This window comes from Asparagus officinalis, chromosome 4, assembly GCF_001876935.1.
Source record: "Asparagus officinalis chromosome 4, Aspof.V1, whole genome shotgun sequence".
In the NCBI taxonomy this organism is placed as follows: domain Eukaryota; kingdom Viridiplantae; phylum Streptophyta; class Magnoliopsida; order Asparagales; family Asparagaceae; genus Asparagus; species Asparagus officinalis.
In genome coordinates, this window is record NC_033797.1 from 91,531,274 (window position 1) to 91,553,688 (window position 22,415).

General features: G+C 34.5%; 2 protein-coding genes across 2 annotated transcripts; both read right to left on the reverse strand.

Moving 5' to 3' along the window:
• Window positions 1,563-4,714, reverse strand: LOC109837846 (probable receptor-like protein kinase At5g24010). The gene is given in 3 exon segments (XM_020406212.1): window positions 1,563-3,076; window positions 3,078-3,191; window positions 4,701-4,714. Coding segments are annotated over 3 exon segments (1,416 nt in total). The 3' UTR covers window positions 1,563-1,788.
• LOC109839035 lies at window positions 13,977-22,359 on the reverse strand. The gene is made up of 5 exons (XM_020407466.1): window positions 22,346-22,359; window positions 21,000-21,690; window positions 20,416-20,907; window positions 14,622-14,769; window positions 13,977-14,473 (listed from the first exon to the last, which is right to left on the reverse strand). Exons 1-5 carry the CDS (start codon window positions 22,357-22,359, stop codon window positions 13,977-13,979), a joined length of 1,842 nt encoding a protein of 613 aa, XP_020263055.1.

The window sequence follows — 22,415 nt, forward strand, 5'->3', positions numbered from 1 at the left end:
GATCATAAGGACTAAAATAAAACTTATTTAACGAGTTAATAATTTAGTCATTCGGATTATCAAATGGGCTAAGTACATTAATCCTTCTCTTTAACCCTTTGCCAAACGGGGCCTAAGGTTCATGTCATGTGACGAAAAAATCAACAATATACACCCAAATCCAATTACTCTCAACCCATAAATTGCTAGGGAAACAGTTCTGTGCATATATCAGTAATTGGACTTCTACTTCGGATGCATCGTAATGAACCTCTTTTGTATTGGCAGCCGCATGTACAGAATATCAGAGACTTTCTAATGCAACTTGGAGATATTTGCCTTACACGCACACACAAACACAACACACACACGCGTACGCACGTGCACACACAGAAGAAGAAGAAGAGAAAGAAGAAGAAGAAGAAGAAGAAGAAGAAGAAGATGATGATGATCAAGGCTATGTGCAAATGAGCGAACATACAACCATTATTAGAACTTTGACACACAACAGTTTTTATGGTATGGAAGAAATCATGACTTTTGGTATGAAACTGGTTCTGATGCTCCATCAAATCTTTGTTAGCCAATCAATGATAGGTACAATTTTGAGTTTTCTGTGAGCATAATGTAGTCTTGATATGTCCGGGCTTTTGTGCAGACCAAGGCTGGGACTTTTAGAGCACTTTATCATTGACCCCCAATTTATTATACTGATTTAGCCTCTAATTATAGAGAGGAAAGTATCTTAACGATATTGCAATAAACATAAGCACAAAAATCTACTAAGGAGTTTGAAATTTTGGTATCCATCACAATGACACGGACAACAAGTCTCATGAGAGTGATCACTACTACGATGGTAATGAAGGTGTTGAGATGGAGAGTGCCAAAGGCAGCAGTCAAAAGTATTGTATATCTGATAAAATTTTCTCTAGACTAATTATTATCAAATATTCAATGTACATGATCCCTTACTATCTTGAAATGATGAAAAGCATTTCTATATAATACCCCTAAACCTTATTTGCTTGCTTATAATTCCCCTAAACATTATAACCTGATGTTTAGTCTACAGCTTTACCAATGTGAATGCTTCAAAGCAACCCTAGGGTATGTACACCTAAGTAATCACACAACTTCCTTAAGTAGAACATTGCCTAAAGAGTAGCTCAAAGCTACTACTTCTATCAAAATACTCCTTAGTAGTTTGTCGAGTATATGATCCATCGAACAGTTAACTAATCCTTTCAATCTATGATCATCTTTAAAAATGTCAGTGGGAAGCAGAGCAAAGAGTTCTTGCGGTAGTGTAGGTTATCAGATTCCACATTTTAACTGAAGATGCTTAAATAGGTAGAGGGTCGGAGGTTTTTCCATCTTATTAAGAAACAATGATCTACATACAATTTCATAATCGAGACAGGGTGGCCACCTTTACGGACAAACATAATTGACGTGTAAATTTTAATTTCAACAGCATCATAATTTTGAAATAAAACCGCATTTGGACAATAGTAGCAAGAAAATTTCGCACTAGATCATTCGAAGACGAGGGATATAATCTTCTCAAAATTTTGAAGAGATACGAGAACTTAAGGTCGTACATACAAGCCATTTAGTGGAATAAGAGTCATAGATACAAGCCATTTAGTGGAATAAGAGTCATTACACAACAACATACTATCTCAAAATTTTGAAGAGATACGAAAACTTAAGGTCGTACATACAAGCCATTTAGTGGAACAAGAGTCATTACACAACAACATACTACTATCTGACAGTAACAATTCAAAGGCCTTAGCTACTCAATCAAAAGTAGACAAACTTACCTGGTACTAGGGGACTTCTTTTAACCAATTCACTCTCCAAAACATCCACAGGCAACCGTGACCATGCCAAAGGCTCCCTCCTCTCTGCCCTCCACCTCAATGCCAACATGAGCACAACAATTGATAAGCTCATGAAACCAAACCAACAAGCCATTGAGCGAACAATCCCGGCAAAGCTTCCTGCTCTCTGATTCTCCAAAGCAAAAACCAATGAAGATTCACCATCAAGACTGCCAAAGGTGTTATTCATCTTCATAATTTCCAACCCGTTCAACAGCCCACCAATCTTCGAAGGATCAGTAAGCTTCGAAGGGCCAACTACAACATTCAAATTGCCCAAGCTACCCACATCGATGACGAAATCCTCATAGTGAGGCGATGCCAGAACTTGTCCGGTAGCATCAGAGATGTCAAAATTTTGGTAAGCAGAATATCCATTAATATAGATATCAAAGTATAGCTCATTGAGAGCTAAACTAGCAATATCACAGAAATGCATCCGAATCAGGTACTTGTATCCAGGATCAACAGCAAAGTTCCATGTCATGTTCGAGCGGCTGGTCCTGGCGCTGTTGTAAACATTATCGGGCGCGACCTCTCGACTCGCCCCAAACTTCTGGTACATAATCTTTCCGCTAAAAATCACATCCTTGGAAGCGGAATTCAACACCAAGTATCCGGAGTCAGGAACCCAGTTCCTCCAAAATGTATCATTGAAAGCAGTAACTTTGGGACCGCCCACATTGATCCTATAAAGAGTTTGTAGAGCCTGCTTCGAGATACCATCAAAGTTCTCAACTTTATCGAAGTTCACTAGCCTTGCCGCATCAGCAACGAGACCCTCCGGTGCCGAAACTACTTCAATCGCGTTGACGAAGGCGAAGGAGGAGCAGTCAGCAGGGACGAAAGCGAGTACGAACTTACCGGAGTCCAAATTGACGAGATACTCCTTCAACTGGGGCAAAGCAGCAGAATCTCCACGGGTTCCGAAGCTGAAATCCTTCAAGAGGACAAAGCCGGAAGCGGTGACGTGGAATTGGGCGGAGGAAAGGTTGTATCTTTGAGCGGAGAACGGGTAGAAATGGAGCCTGAGGAGGTGAGTCCCTTTGGATCTGATCTGGAACTCGTAGGCCGAGGGCTTGGTGAAGACTCGAGCGGTGCGGTAGAGAGAGGGGAGATTAGGGTTAGGGTTTGGGTCGGAGACGGAGATCTTGGGGCCCGAAGAGAGGAGGCGGGAGGAGGAGGCGGCGGGTTCGGAGTCAGAGGTGGGTTGCGGGTGAGGACCCGGATCCGCAGTCGATTAAGTGGTTGTCGATCGGGGAGAAAAGAGCTGAGGAGAGGGAGAGACTGAGGAGGAGGAGGAGGAGGAGGAGGAGGAGATTGCTAGGGTTTCGTGGAGTCGCCATGGAATTGGATTTGGTTGGAGCTTGGGAGAGGTGAAGCAATCTCCGTGGGATACAGAGCGGCAAGCGACGTGGTCACACAGAGAGAGAGAGTCAAGTCAACTGAACGCGTTTGGGTGTGGGCTAGGAGTATTGGATGCGGGCCGCTCGCTCTGGGCTGGAAATTGGCTGGCATGCATTTTTTTGTCTTGAGGCGGGCCGCTCGCTCTGGGCTGGAAATTGGCTGGCATGCATTTTTTTGTCTTGAGGAGGTGGATGTGGGACCTGGGCTACTGGGACCCAAACAGAGTAGAGGCAGAGATGGAATGCTGAATTTCAGCAAACCCGGAGAAGTTTGCCGTTTTTCTATAGAACCCCCTAACTTTTAGAAACACCACCATGTAACCCCTATTTTCTGTAACTAAGGGAGTGTTTGTTTAGTTGTAAGTGAGTTGAAAGTATGAAAGTGACTTTTTTTTGAAGTGGGTTAACGCATCCAAGTCAGCATACAATTGGCATACATTGTTTGTTTACAAAAATTAGTTATCGTTGAAAGTAGAAAAGTGAGGATGATGTGACAACATTATTTTAATTTAATTATATATTAAAAATCATGTTTTTATATAAATTGCTTCCCATCTCTATTTATTTTTGTACCATATCCAGGACCGACATCATGTTGTCATAAACAGTAATTTAACAAAATAAATAAATCCTAAAACATATATACCCAAAACTATACAATCATCATGAATAGTTCTAGTATAATAATCTCACTGATAAAATTTTAGCAGAAAAATCATTAATAAATATTAGCGTAATGATCCTTTTTTAATGTTAGCAAATGGGAACGAGGATCACAAAGATAATACTTGCTGCAACCAAAGAACATCCAAGGTACAAAATGTAAATAACCCAATTACTTATCTTCAATGAAAACAACAAAGCCATTGATATATTTCAAACCATAGCTGCAACCAAAGATGATGAGAATAGTATTCAAAATAAAAACTACAATTTCATTCATAGGATAATAAAGTTCCCAAACCAACTAATACTACTTATCAAACCCCAAATAAATAGAAAAGAGTTTTAAATTGAAGTAAATAGTGATCAACTCTAAAGTAATTCCACAAGCTAAACTACAGGTTACTTTCAAACAAACTAGTACTACTGTAAGTGATCAACTCTAAAGTAATTCCACAAGCTAAACTACAGGTTACTTTCAAACAAACTAGTACTACTGTAAGAAACATACTAACTCATTGTACTACTAGCTAAACTACAGGTTACTTTCAAACAAACTAGTACTACTGTAAGAAACATACTAACTCATTGTACTACTATAGGAAACATACTAACTCATATTTTGCTAAAGCCCTTCATGTTTTTGATATATTCATTTACAATCTTCTTTTATCTTGTAGGAGGCTTTGCAATGAATGTTAACGCTTTATGCTCACTATCTGCATAATGCTAAAAAATGGCATCCAAATCATCCTCGTTGTACCTTTCAATAGCCATGATGACCTTATTAAGTTTAAGCCTCCAATAATCAGGCGTAGCGTTTTCAATTGCTTTGGCAATGAAAGTAAGACCTTCCTTTAGTTCTTGGACATCATTTCTTGAATCATTTGATTTCTTCTCCTTTGGATGCTTAGTCTTCTTACAATTTTTTTGAGGAGTTCTACCATTTATTGACATTCTACTTTTCATTAGCACCATCAGTGACATCACCATCATCAGTCATTGTTATCAGAAATCCACCGTTAATGTCATTGTTACTGGATCCGCCATGGTCTCCAAATGAATCATATATATTCTTTCTAAATGATCCAGTGGCAAAAGCCTCCCCACATACAATCTTCATCTCCTCATAAAATAGAATAGGATAATTGAGATATGCCCTTCTTGTTTCATGAGCCTGAAAGCAATATGACAAATAAATTTAGATATTATATTTATGAGAAAGTTTAATATTGAAAAGAAACTTACAAGCACCTTAATACAACATATTTATCAACCATATTAAAAGAAATACACTTGTATATAACATTACTCATGGGAATTTTGTCAGTTACCTCAACTATAAGAACAGAAAACCAGACCATTACTAAATGAGCTACTTACATCCTAATATGCAGCAGTTAAATACTTCAAACTTAATTGAGAAGCATGTGATGATCTCCAACAAGTTAAAGCTAAGTGCTTATAAAATGAAAACTTCCAGAACGTGAAGGTCGAAGAATTTTTCAACAACTAATTGATGCTATTAGTTATTGTCGCAGCAGAGGGGTTTATCACAAGGACTTGAAGGTACTTCACAAGCCTAACAAGCATAAAATAATTCAGAAGGCTAACATTAAGATATCAGATTTCGGTCTAAGATAGATATCATATGTTATCTCATATGCTAACAGTGGGAAAAAATAACAGTAGGAAAAAGCATGTGACAAATAAAACAATGCAAACCTGACAAAAGTTATCTCATATGTTAACATTAGGAAAGAATAAGTAGGAAAAAGCATGTGACAGATAAAACTATGCAAACCTGGCAAAAGTTATCTTATATATTAACAGTAGAAAAAAATAAGCTTTGGATTGAGGTTAGACAACATACCAACACATAAGTTTTATAAGTGAGTGTTGGCCTTCTTGTTTTGATGATGATTAACAAACAATTTACTTCTAATGTTGTTTGTTTAGTATTTATGTTTATTTATTTATTATAGACAAAAAACATGTTGGAGGATGGATGGAATTGCGCATTTACGATCATATCCAATGGAGGTTGGCGGAATAGTGGAGTGAAGCAAATGTAATTCAAGTTAAAGATTCAAGATCAAGCTTCATCCGCAAGTGTACCAAGAAGAGCATATTGAATATCAAGATCAAGCTTGGGTATATTTAGTTTATGAGTTTATATTATGTGTGTTAGTACTTTAAGCTCAATTCTATACACACATACACGTTTTGGTTTTGTATATATATAGTTATATATATACATATATGTTTTTGGTTTAGCTATTTAGATATGAAATAATATATATCTTCATATACACTTTTATATGTTTCATATTCTATTATTTTTTGGAATTTATTTACTATTTTAAAATCAGATTTTCAGCATGAACAGTGCTTGTGCACGTTTTTAAGTCGACTTATAAACTCTGTTAACTCAACTTATGAACTCCTCTAGTAAGTGTATTTTGCCTCTGCTAAGTCGACTTATCAAGCAAAGCAAGTCGACTTATAGCAAGTCGACTTATACCATTTATAAGTCGACTTTGAAGTGTTGCACAGTTATGTATTTTTGACCAGTTTACAAAATAAATTATTTCTCTCAAATGGGAAGTTATAATTAAGAAATTATTTCTCTAACATGTTCATCCATATGTTTAGAAGCTTCCCTAAAAATTTTATGATTTTTGGAGTTTATTTATTGTGTCAAATTGATTTTACAAAATCGCGTGTTTCAGCAGTTTTAGAATCTAAAATATCTGTGTTCAAATATTTATTTCTCACAAATGAGGAGAGATATTTCAGAAAGTATTTTTGTAACTCGTTTATATACGTGTTTAGAAACATCTCTCAAAATTTCATAATTTTTAGAGTTGATTTACTAATTTTGATTGATTTTACAAAACTAGATACGCAAAATTCCAAAACTGCCGTTACCGTTCCAACGGCTCTCTATAAGTCGACTTATAAGTCGACTTAACAAAGATTTTTAGCCTATAACAGCTAGTTTTCCAGATTTGATGGTTTTTGTCTTTTTACTTATTTTCACTTGGTTTTTGGGGTTGTTTCATGAGCCTATAAATACCTCATGCCCTCATACTTCTAAAATGATCTAAGAGAATGTTTTAATAAAGTTTTAACAAGGGTTTAAGTTTTGTTTAGTGTTTGTTTAAAAAGCTTTTAAGCGTTTAAGAGTTTTGTTTGTGAAGAGAATTTTACAAGAGCAAGTGGAGATCATCCTTGGTGTTTGAGCATTCACTCTTCTCCCTCTCTCTTGTTATCTATAGAGAAGTTTTCCTAAACTCAATCTAGCTTTATATTTATATTGTTTAATTACCATTTTATTAAGCTAGTGTTTATATTGAGTTTAGTTGATTTTGTTTACTCTTTGTTTACACACACAACCATTGAGCTTATTGTATTTTCATACATTGTATAATTTGGGTTGTGGGGTTTGTGTGACATTGAGTGTGAGCCTACATTGTGTTCTCATCTATTATAGAGAACAAATTTATATTTATGTGCTTATCATGAGATCACTTGTAATACACTTGTACACCAAGAGGAGTGTGTGGTGAGGACGAAGTCGATCCGAGAGGAGTGGCGTCGGTGGCCTAGTGAGAGGTGATAATTCCGAGCACTTGAGGGAGTCCATACGTGAGGACCAACACTTAAGGTTGTAGCTTGTGTATGTACATTGTGAGATTTTGTGAGAATTGTCGGTTGACTTGATAACCGAGTGTGTAGAGAAGTTTCGGCTTCCAAACCGGGTGTGTCGTGATAGTGGAGATCTCCTCGAGGTGAGGAGCGGGGACGTAGGTCGTGGGGACCGAACCTCGTGAACATATCGTTTGTTTGTAATTGCATTGACGCACTTAATTTTGTGTTCATCTTATATCGCATATTGCATCTTGTTTATTTCTCCCACTATACTGTTTGCCCTTGCTTAGTTTACTTATCCTTGCATATATATCTTATTACATATCATATTTGCTAGGATATTTGTTAATAAGTTTTAATTGGCATTAAATCATATTAGATTAGCATAAACCCTATTCACCCCCTCTAGGGTTCTTTCATAGCGACCTTAGGGTCTAACAATTGGTATCAGAGCTTGGCGCTCTTTGATTTAAGGTCTAATCGCCTTGAGTTAAAGATCTAAGTTATCTTTTTGTGCTAATCTTATTTTGAGATTATTTGTATCTTCCTTGCATGTAATTTATATCATGAACATGCACAGTGCACCTAGTCTTGGTTATGTCATTAATGTTGCTCCTAGAATTAATAATTTTCCCTATGACTAATAGTGTGTTAGATTTAAACTATTTGTTAGATCTAAAAATATTGATTTATGGGAAGTTATTGAGGATACTTATATTGTGCCCACATTGGAGAAATCCAAGTGGAGTAATCATGATAAAAAGATGTTTACTATGAACAAGCTTTTGTTAGAATTTCTAATTGATGCTTTTGGCTTATCCTTTTCTAACAAGCTTGATTCTTTTGATAGTGCTTACACATTGTGGAAACTTATAGAAGTACATCAAGGGAATTTGGAGGCAATCCGACAAGCTTTGGAGGATTCCGCTTCTAATTCATGTGGAGCTTCATCTTCATCGTGCACACGACCACTAGACGATAGCCCTAGTGTAGTAAGCGATTCGGAATTCGATAGTGATATATCCATTAATGAACTCGCTTGTGCATATGATAGATTAATGCATGCCTACACTAAGTTGCATAATAATTTTATAGATTTAAAAAGCAAGCATGTTAATTTGAAATCTGATCATGAGTTGCTAGGTTCCAAATTTGATGTCATTGCAAAAGAAAATATTATGCTTAAAGAAAACAATGATATGTTAAATTTGGAAAATGATAAATTAACCTCATCCATCACTAGCTTATCTCATGTTAAAAATAATACCATGTTAGAAGTAGAGAACATACAAAATGATACTGCTTCTTTTATAAATAACTATATATGTTCTACTTCTAATAACAATACTTGTATGCATAATGATGAGTTGAATCATGTTAAGGATCGCATATCATCTTTAGATTCAACCCTTAAAACATGTATTGTTAATCATGATAAGCTTATGAACATGTGTGCTAAGTCTCATGCTAAAACATCTAAACATCCTATTCATCATGCACACATGTATAGCAAAGTCTACAAATACACAAATTGCGGTCGTAAAGGCCATTTTGATAGATTTTTCTATGATGCACACAAACATAAGAATGCTAATGCTCCTTGTGCATCTCATGTAGCTTCTTCATCTTGTACACTTATACATTCACATGCTCATTCTCACAAAGTTCATCATAAGCATGCTAGTGTGTTCAAGTGTGATCTTTATGGTTGTTTTGGTCATTTGGCCGAATATTGTTTTGATTTGAAAAGAAAATCACATTTGCCAAATGTCTCTAGTAGACCACATATTTTTAAATGTGATATTTGTGGTAGATTTGGCCGTTTGGCGAAGTTTTGTTATGATTTGAAAAAATATTCAAACTTGCCAAATTTTCCAAGTAAACCACCTTTGTTTGATAATGTTTCTCATTTGCAAAATAATTTTAAAAGACAATCTTTGTTTGCAAATGGTTCCCGCGCACGAGCATATGGTCCACAAAAACAAATGAGTCTCTTTCATTGCACAAATTACAATCGGAAGGGTCATTTGAGCAATTATTGTTATGACCGGGTTAGTGCACCAAATGTGCCTAAGAGGGTTCATACCCCTAGGGCTTTGAGCTTTATTGATAGGGGTCATGTCCCTAAATCTCTTGGTACCAAAAATTCTTGGGTACCAAAACAAATTTAATTTTAAACCAAGAATTTTAGTGTTTTTCTTTTTCCTTTTCTTGGTTTTGAAAAATGTGTTTTAAAAACTTTGAATATAAAAATAATTTTTTTCTTTGATTAATTCTTTTGTTTTCACGATTATTGGTTTTGTTTTGATGAGAGGTTTATATTTATGTAAAACCCCCCCCCCTCCCTCCCCCCTCGGGGTTTATTGGGTGTTTATTCCCAAATCATGTTTACCGGATGCTAGAATGATTATATGGGTTGGAACAAGCTTAAGAGCTTGATATATTGTTGCCTCTCTTGAAATTCTTTTGTCAAAGATTTTGTTTTGATTTGTTGCTTTGAGTTCATTATATTTCACTTATATGATGATATTTATATGTTTGTGTTCGTGGATCATCTATTCGTGCCTTATAATGTATTCTATATGTGGTTTGATCAAGTTCTACAAAGAAAACTTCCTTTATTGATCAAACATCATTTTTGGTTTAAATTGTTGATTTATGATTTCATTTGGTTGATTCGTTTTCATTTGAAAACTTTTTTCATGATCCTCATGTTTTCCCTTCTTTTGATTTTATAAATCCATACATTGTATCTCTAAGCAAAGAAAACTTATGATTTATTTTCTTGATCCCCCTACCTATAAGCAAATTATTTTCCTTCATAAATCCTCCTTCATAAACATTTTTTTTTCAAACGATGTCTTTTTGGATTCTCATTTTATCTCTTTGGGGCAAGAATGATAAATGTTTGGTTTGTATATATTCATCTTAAAATCTTTGTAACACCCTTCATGATGTTATATATACACATGTGTTCTTATTATTCTTTTGCATGTGAGTTGTGTTTAGCATATTTTTATATTTATGTTTGCTCACATGTTTGCCATGATCTTTATTGCATACACTCCATATGGCATTTTGATAGGGGGAGCAATCCCTATATATATATTTTTATACTCACCCATACATATTAATAGGGGGAGCTTTCGCTCTTTTCATCTTTTATCCCCTTTTTGATGTTGTCAAAGGGGGAGAAATATTATGAGTATATCTTGTTTTGGTTATATGCATGATAATTCTAATTTACATATTAATTTCCTATCATGCATATATCTCTTTTTGTAAATTGTTTGTCATCATCAAAAAGGGGGAGATTGTTGGCCTTCTTGTTTTGATGATGATTAACAAACACTTTACTTCTAACATTGTTTGTCTAGTATTTGTGTTTATTTATTTATTATAGACAAACAACATGTTGGAGGATGGATGGAATTGCACATTTACGATCATATCCAATGGAGGTTGGCGGAATAGTGGAGTGAAGCAAATGCAATTCAAGTTAAAGATTCAAGATCAAGCTTCATCCGCAAGTGTACCAAGAAGAGCATATTGAAGATCAAGATCAAGCTTGGGTATATTTAGTTTATGAGTTTATATTATGTGTGTTAGTACTTTAAGCTCAATTCTATACACACATACACGTTTTGGTTTTATATATATATATATAGTTATATATATACATATATGTTTTTGGTTTAGCTATTTAGATATGAAATAATATATATCTTCATATACACTTTTATATGTTTCATATTCTATTGTTTTTTGGAATTTATTTGCTATTTTAAAATCAGATTTTCAGCATGAACAGTGACTGTGCATGTTTTTAAGTCGACTTATAAACTCTGTTAAGTCGACTTATGAACTCCTCTAGTAAGTGCATTTTGCCTCTGCTAAGTCGAATATCAAGCAAAGCAAGTCGACTTATAACATTTATAAGTCGACTTATGAAGTGTTGCACAGTTATGTATTTTTGACCAGTTTACAAAATAAATTATTTCTCCCAAATGGGAAGTTATAATTAAGAAATTATTTCTCTAACATGTTCATCCATATGTTTAGAAGCTTCCCTAAAAATTTCATGATTTTTGGAGTTTATTTACTATGTCAAATTGATTTTACAAAATCGCGTGTTTCAGCAGTTTTAGAATCTAAAATATCTGTGTTCAAATATTTATTTCTCATAAATTCGAAGTTATATTTCAGAAATTCTTTTTGTAACTCGTTTATATACGTGTTTAGAAACATCCCTCAAAATGTCATAATTTTTAGAGTTGATTTACTATTTTTGATTGATTTTACAAAACTAGATACGCAAAATTCCAAAACTGCCGTTACCGTTCCAACAGCTCTCTATAAGTCGACTTATAAGTCGACTTAACAGATATTTTCAGCCTATAACGGCTAGTTTTCCAGATTTGATGGTTTTTGTTTTTTTACTTGTTTTCTCTTGGTTTTTGGGGTTGTTTCATGAGCCTATAAATACCTCATGCCCTCATACTTCTAAAATGATCCAAGAGAATGTTTTATTAAAGTTTTAACAAGGGTTTAAGTTTTGTTTAGTGTTTGTTTAATAAGCTTTTAAGCGTTTAAGAGTTTTGTTTGTGAAGAGAATTTTACAAGAGCAAGTGGAGATCATCCTTGGTGTTTGAGCATTCACTCTTCTCCCTCTCTTATTATCTATAGAGAAGTTTTCCTAAACTCAATCTAGCTTTACATTTATATTGTTTAATTACCAATTTATTAAGCTAGTGTTTATATTGAGTTTAGTTAATTTTGTTTACTCTTTGTTTACACACACAACCATTGAGCTTATTGTATTTGCATACATTGTATAATTTGGGTTGTGGGGTTTGTGTGACATTGAGTGTGAGCCTACATTATGTTCTCATCTATTGTAGAGAATAAATTTACATTTGTGTGCTTATCGTGAGATCACTTGTAATACACTTGTACACCAAGAGGAGTGTGTGGTGAGGACGGAGTCGATCCGAGAGGAGTGGCATCAGTGGCCTAGTGAGAGGTGATAATTCCGAGCACTTGATGGAGTCCATACGTGAGGACCAACACTTGAGGTTGTAGCTTGTGTATGTACATTGTGAGATTTTGTGAGAGTTGTCAGTTGACTTGATAACCGAGTGTGTAGAGAAGTTTCGGCTTCCAAACCGGCTGTGTCGTGATAGTGGAGATCTCCTCGAGGTGAGGAGCAGGGACGTAGGTCATGGGGACCGAACCTCGTGAACATATCGTTTATTTGTGATTGCATTGGCGCACTTAATTTTGTGTTCATCTTATATCGCATATTGCATCTTATTTATTTCTTCCACTATACTGTTTGCCCTTGCTTAGTTTACTTATCCTTGCATATATATCTTATTACATATCATATTTGCTAGGATATTTGTTAGTAAGTTTTAATTAGCATTAAATCGGATTAGATTAGCATAAACCCTATTCACCCCCCTCTAGGGTTCTTTCATAGCGACCTTAGGGGTCTAACAGTGAGATCGTCGAGGATTATCAATTTTTATCCTCATCCCAACCAGCGCCTCTTATTTTGTCTCTACAGTGACAAATATCCTTCCACTTAGCTTTGAGGCTACGAAGATGATTCTCTAGATTCAACAGTGTAAAACTTTAATTAAATTTTTTATTTACAGCAGCAACAGTATCAATTAAAACAGGCTTTTTGAATGTTTTTTACCTTTTGTTTCCATTAGTAGCTTGTTCAGCGAGAAATTCCAAGAGAAAACCACTTTCCTCTTTGCTCCAGCGTTTGTTCGGAGTTCCACAGCCCTTCATACCTCCTTCTTCTTTTGTTTTATTTTTACTCTTTTTGTATTTCTTAGAAATAGGTTCATCGGGGATAGCATTACCTTCCTCTTCATCTTCAATATGATTTGGCTCCTTATATTGTGGTTTCATCATCTCTTGAGAACCAACAAACATTGCATGATACAAAGCATTTTGATATGTGGAATCTCCGATTCCTCCGAGAATATATGTAAAAGGACTTGCTTGACTTCCAATTTGACTTAGAGATGCAGGTATCCCTTGACTAGAATCAGTAGAATCTTGACTTAACTCCAATTGGTATTAGTTTTTATATGGAGCCCCAACCATGTCCTAAGCAAGTGAACATAATTATAAATTTTACATATGAAACTATTGATCATATAACATGAAAAGATAAAAAATTATGTTGATCTAATTTAACTAAACTCAAAAAGATAAATAATCACATATTTATACCAAATTCCTACATTGTTCTAAAGACAAAAATAAAAGAAAATAACATTCTTGAAGCAACGGCTCAAAATATATCACTAAAAGCACTACAGACAATTGAATAAACAAAAATAAAAACTACTTCTTTTGTAGTAAGTTATCCCTCCTCCATGTTTCCAGTTTGATAAGTTTGGTAATAATTATGCCACATTGCTTGAGCTATATTTTCTCTCTTCTCATTCCACATTCTATTCTGATCTCGTTGCTCACGTTGAGTGAGATTGGTTGCATAGGATTGAGTTTCACTATAGAGCGCTTCTTCACTAGCTTCATTCTCATATGCTAAATTTGCAAAATAGTCATCATCATCATTATGTACGATATAATTATGCAAAACACAACATGCGAGAACTATATCAATTTGAGTCTCAAGAGGAAAGAATAGACGACTGCATAAGATTTTGAACCTATTTTTCAATATCCCAAAAGCAGCCTCAATTTTTGTTCGAAGACTTGAATGCCTCAAATTAAAAAGTTCTTTAGAATTTTTGGGTGTTCTGCTATGTTGTTCTCTCAAATGATATCGCACTGCATGATAAGGAGCAATAAACCCCAGCATTGTTGTATAGCCTGCATCAACAAGATAATACTTGCCTACATTTCAATAAAATATATCATTAGTGATATAATATTTTATTTTAAAATATTTGACTATGTTCTTTATATACATGGTAGCACTTTTAGACCCATTGGTGGTTCTAAAGACAACGCACAGTGAAATCCGTCGTAGATCCCTCCCAACAGGCCAAAACATAAGTAAATTGCTTATTAGGCAAGCATGCTGCAAGAACATTTTGGGTAGTCCCACCATTTCTTCCTATAAATTGAATAGCAATTTCCTCTGGAACACTAACTTCGATATGGGTACCATCAATGAGACCAATGCAATCCTATTTAGATTCAATATATTTTGTTAATGTATCAATTTCAACGTATAAAGTTATTTTATATTTACTTCTCATATTTCATAGAATAGAATTTACCTTGAACCATGGGAACCAAGTTGAGGAGGAAGTGATCTCTTCTGGCGTTTCATAACCAGGTTGTCGTACAAATAAATCTCTCACACCACAAATAGCGTGCAATACAAAATTGACATATTGACTAATTGGCTCCCCTGATCGTAGAACTCAATCTTCATTACCCTATTCTTTACATTATGTCCGACTATGTGAAGAAACATTGCTAGCTGTTCCTCAATGGATACATTTATAGTGTCTTTTAATAATCCTTTATCTCTCAACATACTTGCTAGTCTAAAGAAAGGAACAGGAGCCATTCTAAGGTAATATATGCATGTTGTATTCCCGCCATAAAATATTCTATGCATATGCACTTTCCTAAGTAGATCTCTGTACATAGAGGGTTCTCGACAAATGTGGTCCTTACAATCTAATATGAAAAAAAATATAGTATGCTACTACACAAGTTTCTCATGCATAAGCTGCTACTGCCCGTTGTAACAAAAGACGATGTTGAGTTTTGCGATCCATCTATATCAATTAAGCAAACAGAAAATAAGAATATAATTTATACATAAGTTGAAAATAAGAATAACATAACTGTTATAATGTAAGTAATTAGTTCAAATTTGAAGATTCATGAATTTGCATCGTAATATGTCATTGTAAATTGGTAGCACACACTAGTTTTCTTTACTTTATCAAATTTGAAGATTAATCATAGAAAAAGTTATCGTTTCGATATACATATTATTCATTGCACTTATCCAGTAAAACAAAGCATACCATCAGATTTTATCTCGTAAAAAAGAGTAGAACGTCAGAGAAAAAGATGTCAATATTTTTTTCTAGACCATGAGTTCATGACAAATTGATAGATCGGATACTATCTGACTATTACAGCTATTTTGAAGAAAACCAAGGTGAACGAATTTACGAAGTAACATGTGGCTCGATGATCTTTATATCTTCTTTAATGTAGTAGACTTTTTCCCCTTTTCGCATGTGAGATCAAAAAAAAAAGAAAAAAAGAAAAAAAGAAAAGAAACCTTTTAGCACAAAATCGATTACGAAATCATTACTGTACATCAACACTTTAGTTCAAGTAACTTCTAATCCATTGTAAACATAAATCTAATCCATTGCAAACATAAAGATCCAAACTCACAATTGGATTGGATTTCACTATGGAAAGAAAGTCGTGATCATATTATAATGATACAAGCACCATCTGTTGGAGAGCAAAGTGCTCTTGGTCTTTCTTCGGTGTGCCGCGGGACTTGACTGTCATATCAGCGGGTTAGACATGGTAACATACTGCCCAAAAACAGGTCGCGGTGTAATTTATTTCACAGACTGTTTGGCGGGGCGCGGGCGGCTTCGGTTTAGCTAAAATAAAAAACATGACGGTGCAAAAGACCTCTATTTACAAACGCTGCTGCCTTGGCTTAATTAATCGATAGTAATGATTAGAGACAAAATTAAGAATATAAGTTTTCACGAGTATCTTATTGATCTGAATCCCTTGCCAAACCCTAGAAATCAGTAAACAATAGTAGTAGAACAAATCCCAGAGATCACAAACCCAAATTCATCAATCTAAACTCCTAAATGACCGATGCAACAATAATCTACAAATTCAAGGGAGAAACAACGACATACTAATTAACAAACGCAACAAAGAAAGAGTGAAACCCTAACCTGCAGTTTTGACGATGATGAATCTGATCTGCAAGCGGAGAAAGAGTGAGAAATCAAAGAGGAGAACGATCTCCAACACATTGATCAAGAGAAAATTCTTACCTCTCTTAAGGATCTCAGGCAAAAATCCTCAACTTCACCGCACCGCTTAATTTTTTAGCTTGATCTCACAAAAAATGTAGATTTTATACTAGAAATCAACACAAATATAGTTGGATCAATTATATGGAGGGAAATTTTTTTTGGAAAAAAAACGCGGGGAAAATTGGTGGGATTATTTCTAAAGAGGTAAAAAATGGGGTAAAATTTCACGGGGAAGAGGCGAGGCGCGAGCGAAAATAGAAGAGGATAAGGTTGTTGAAGACGAAAGCAATTAATATATGTGTTATTATAATTTTTTTAATGTGACGTGGGCCTCATTTTTTTCTCTTGCGGCTCACTTCTGCGGTTTTATAGGGGAAGTTGAACTTGCAAAAAAAAATCCTACGTGGATACTTTTTTTATATCACTTTCATAATGACTTTTAATAAAACAAACAAGTTAAATCTAAAAAATAAGTGACTTTCGTACTTACAATTTTCACTTACACCTAAACAAACACCCCCTAACACCACGCGACAATTACATGCGGTAATAGTTTTAAAACTTCCTTAAGTGTGATCCGATGTTTGAGATTACCCCTGCCAGCCAAGCTTCCAATTAATTTAATTTAATTTAATTTTAATAATTTAAGTGTTAATTTGAAAATGATATCTTTTGTCATTTACAAGTTTATATAAACACCACTAGGGGGTTAGGCGGAGAAAAAGAAGAAAACATATGGTTTTTTGTCTAAAGCAAGGGGGTTTAATGATATTTTTAAAATTTAGGGCTATCTGAAAAGCCCTCCAAACCTAGCAGGGGATTTGTGAAGTTTAAGTTGGAACTAATTCAATAAGTTACCATTTGAGTGGGTGAAAAGAATAAGTGTGAAACTAAACTTATATAGTCTTCTCTATGAATACAATAGAGAATGAAGAAGTTCAACTTTTTTTGAGCAAAAAGAAGGGATATACCCTGTCATTTGTATTAAGAGACAAGTTTTACAAAAAACATGATACGAATTGTATCCAAGAATTGGAAGATAGAAATACTAGTTTCTTAACACTAGAGATATATGACTTTCTTCTTTCAAACATCCATGAAGGTGAAGAGAGGGCCTTGCCGTTATTCACCGTTGACACAGATATAAGAAAGAACCAAAGCCAGCCATATATATAGCATCAAGAAACTAATATTTCTATAGCCCAATCAACAAAAAACTAAAGAAAACAAAAGTATTTTCTATACATAAAAACAAAATTTTCCTCCTGTCTCTTTTAGATAAGTCAAACGCATCTACGGATTGGGTCTTCCTCCAACTTAGCTTGTATCTTATGTGCTGCAGATCCACTTTGAGTACCTATCCAATCATATAATGACGATATTGCATAGTTAATAATGGACTTGATAGAAAACTGTTTTTAATCAAAAATAGAATTATTTCTTGATCTCCATATACTCCAGCAAACCGATGCAAATATACTGCGCCACATATATCCTTTCAACCCATGAACTGATTCTAAGGTAAGCAAAAGGTCAGCCCAATTTGTCGGCCAAGTGAATGGAAGATTGTAGTTTATGAAGTGCTGCCATACTACTTTTGTTACTGGACATGAGAAGAACAAGTGCTCTGTTGATTCCAGTTCTAATTCGCAGAATGAACAGGTAGTGTCACCTTGCCAACCTTTGGAAAGAAGAACCTCCTTTGTGTGCAGTTTGTTTTTAGTAAGTAACCAAAGGAAGATACGAACTTTTGATAGAACAAGGGGATTCCAGATAACTTTGTAGATAGGACTTGAGACACCTCTCTCATTAAGAAAATTATAAAGAGAGTTGACAGAGAACTGTTTATTTGTAGTTAGAGACCATTCTGCATGATCAAGGTTATTTGAAGGTTGTGAATCTTTAATAAGATTCAAAAGATCAATTTTCTTTGTTTTCTCACAAGGGAGGATACTTCTTCTCATCAATAAATGCCAATTCCAGAATTGATGGTTGAAAAAACCTTAACTTTTGACGGAAGCATTAGAAGAAAGAGCCAACTTGTATGATTGTGGAAATAGATTTGCTAAACTGTTGGAATCAAGCCACTTATCTTCCCAGAATCTTATTCTCTCTCTAGTTCCTAAATGCCATCTTATGTTATGCATAAAAGCATCTTTATGAGATAATACAGCTTTCCAAAAAGATGAATGAGATGTGCTGGAACGTAGAGATATATGATCTTGAACATAGAGATTTTGACAAAGTTCAACTTGACCGTGAAAAGATGTGCACTCATGACTTGGCCAGCAAAATAATAATCAGCATGATCATCAACTATAAATTAAAAGAAGCATGTATTCCTTAAAAAATAAAATGAAAATAAAATAAAAACATAAAAACATAAAAACACATATAACCTTTTCTTCTACCCTACATGATTTTCACAGTAGAAACCGTACATGATTCTTTTCCAGACTAAAGCGTTTTCTGGATGGGGATTGGGGATGGCTAGAACCTAAGGACCCGTTTGGATAATGGAAGTATTAGAAGTAAGAAGTAGATTACGGAAGTAACTTTCAAAACTATGAAGTAGGAAGTAATGGAAATAGCATTTTTTTTGTTTGTTTTATATATTTTTAGAAGTAATGGAAGTAGAACTTCTTCCTCTTCATTTATTTATTTTTTGTTTGGATAATATTTGAAATATTACTTGGAAGTAATTAATACTGTTGCTTCCATTTTATTCTTGTTTGGATTGTCATTGAAATGGAAATAGAACTGTTGTTGCCATCAATTGAAGAGACCAAAATTCATAGTTGATTTGCTTGATATATAATAAAGGTAATCTTACCATTTTTGGATCAAGAGGTATGACACGAAACACTGAGGATAACAAGGGAGCATCCGCAGCAAACAAGAAAGAAACATAATAAACTATGGAACTGGTCAAGTACGAGGGTTTCAGTTTCTTATGCATGCTATTTCGTGCAATAACAAGAAAATGAGTGAAAGTAAATCATCAGATAAATAACACAGTACGAGGATAATGAGACGTGCAGCATAATTGCAACAAGCACATTAAATATCTGTTGAATTTATTAAAAAAAGAAAGCCATTTAATAAATGAAAGCCATCAGAACGACTATAACTTCAAAGAGAACACAAAGTAATTTCTCGGAAAGTTAATCATCCCCAAAGGATTTTTGACAGTGAGCAATGACCGACTATAAGATCAACAACAAATCATCACAGTATACTGAAATCACGCTTGGTGTAGCCCAATAACTGATTATGTATTATTACTGATCAAAAGAGCAACATATCTATAGCCTTCACAAATTTGCCTCCACATCCAATACTTATCCAATTTGCCTAGAGCATTTATTTGACTTTGAATCCATGCTACAGAAATGACTTTGATAAACCAACAATTAGGCACCAAAAAGAAAAAAGAAAAAAAACATCCACAAAAAATATATTGAGCTGACAAAAAGAAAGTGCTATTAAAAATTAACTAAAATAAATAAGAATCGTAGTCTTATTGTAAGCTCAATTCATATCAAAGTCCAACATGCATAATTGACAATAAACCAGTATCATTAAGTTTAAAATAAAATAATAAAGTGCAAATTTTAGGAAGACTATTCATACTAGAAAAATAGCTTAAATGAGAACCATTTATTAAGGGGTGTTATCCATGTTTCTGAAACTAGTAGTTCCTCTCTGAGCGTTGTCCAAAATTGGTCACCTACCTATCCTCTCCAACACTTTAAGAATCCTCTTTCTCTATATTGGTTCGGATAATACCATAAAAGCCTTCGCTTCATCTTCATTCTTGTAATATTCATCGAAAACCAGTTCAAGATTATCTATGGAAATATCTTGAAAACCAAAAACCTTATCAGCAAGAACCTCAACCCAAGTTTGCTCCTTCAAACCAACAATGTCAGTGGCTACCTTTCCCATTTCCTCCACAAGTTTCTCACCAATAATTATATGGGAGTCCTCCCTTTTCTTCTTCTTTACTGGACGAGACGATTTACCACTTACAGTTCCTGGCTTGACAGAAATGCTCGGAGGGTCCACTCCGTTGAATTGTGATACACGAACTCCATTAATACCAGGACTATCTACAAGATCATCTTCATCGATATTGATAGTTAGAATCTCTTTATCAATGTCAGGGTCATAACTTGTCTCTCTAAATTCTCCAGTAGCATGATCCTCCCCACAAATAATGCGAAGCTCTTCATATCTTGGAATTGGACAATTCAAATAAGGCTTGTATTTTGGATGTCTCTGTTTATAAGAAAATTAGAGCTTTTTAATGTAATATATCAAAAAGAAATTTTTGAATTAACTTGGTGGACAAGATTAAGAAAATAATATACCTCGATAAGCTCAGCATATGTCGTGGTATCAAGTGTAATCATCTTACTCTCTTCATCCCATCCGGCTCCACTAAGTTTTTTTGCTTCACAAATAAGTTTCCACTTATCTTTGAGGGTTCGTAAGTGGTTCTCGACATTGTATGTAGTATAATTTTCTCCAAAGAGAGAATTCACATGCTCAACGGCCTTTTTGAAAGCAGGGGCTTTAAATGTCTTATACACTTTATAACCATTATTAGCAAGTTCCACCAAGCAAGAAATTAATGCCTCAATATATGGAGGTTTCCATTTTTTGTTACTAGTACATTTTTTCCCTCCTGTCAGAGTGTCTTTGTTCCCGGTTGACTTTCGTTTCTTCCCTTCATTCGTATGTTTTCCATCTTTTGAAGGAGAATTAACCTCAAGACTTGAAATTGAATTTTGTGAAGCATTATTCTGGGAGCTTTGTGATCGTATGATTTGTTGGGTCAAATTTATGGGTGGGAACCCAATAGGAGTTCCACCAATATTGGCATTCATGAATTGTTGATTAGGCGAATCTCTAAGACGACAAAAAACATAGGGGTTTCCAAGAGCGTGTACCCCTTGAGAACGAGAGTAATGTTGCGATTGTTGATCTAGTGTTGAAGTGACTTGAAAGTATCTAGTACTGTTACCCCCATATGCATACTTTTCTATATTCTCCATCATCCTGTGATATTGTAAATATTCATAGAGACAACATTAAAGTTTACATTATGACAATTAAAAAGCAAAACTTTAAAAATAGATGTACATATATTGAAGCTCATCATAAAAAAGAATGTCAATAAAGAAATGTCAAAGATACACAAAATTTGGTTTCCAGTATGTTTGATAATAAGGAAAAAAACAAACTTGCTCACTTAATGATCTATCATATATTGGTATTATCAATTAAAACAATACAAAACACAAATACTAATCACCTAATCCAATTTCCACCTCATTACCTTCCTTATATCCGAGAAAATATCTATAACCGTATTTATTAGGATACGAATATGGTTACTCAAATCTATAACCAATAGGATATGGTTACGAATATGATTTTGTAGTGAAGTATCTATATCCGTTTCCTAAATATCATAATATATATTAGTCATACTCTTACGATAGTTTTGATTCTTAGATTATGGATTTATGGCTAATTTTAATGATCAAGATGTCTAATCTTAAGTTACAATGAACATATTAACGAACTCTTTTGTATCACATGAACCGTGTTTTTCTCAATACTATCTAGTTTTCTCATATACGTGTTGTATCCGCATATATATCCGTAACTGTATCCGATTTTAGCGCATATGAATATGAATTTTTCTTACTGAGGTATATCCATTTTCGTATCCGTATCTGAGATGGGTAAGCAGATATGGATACTATATTCATCATATC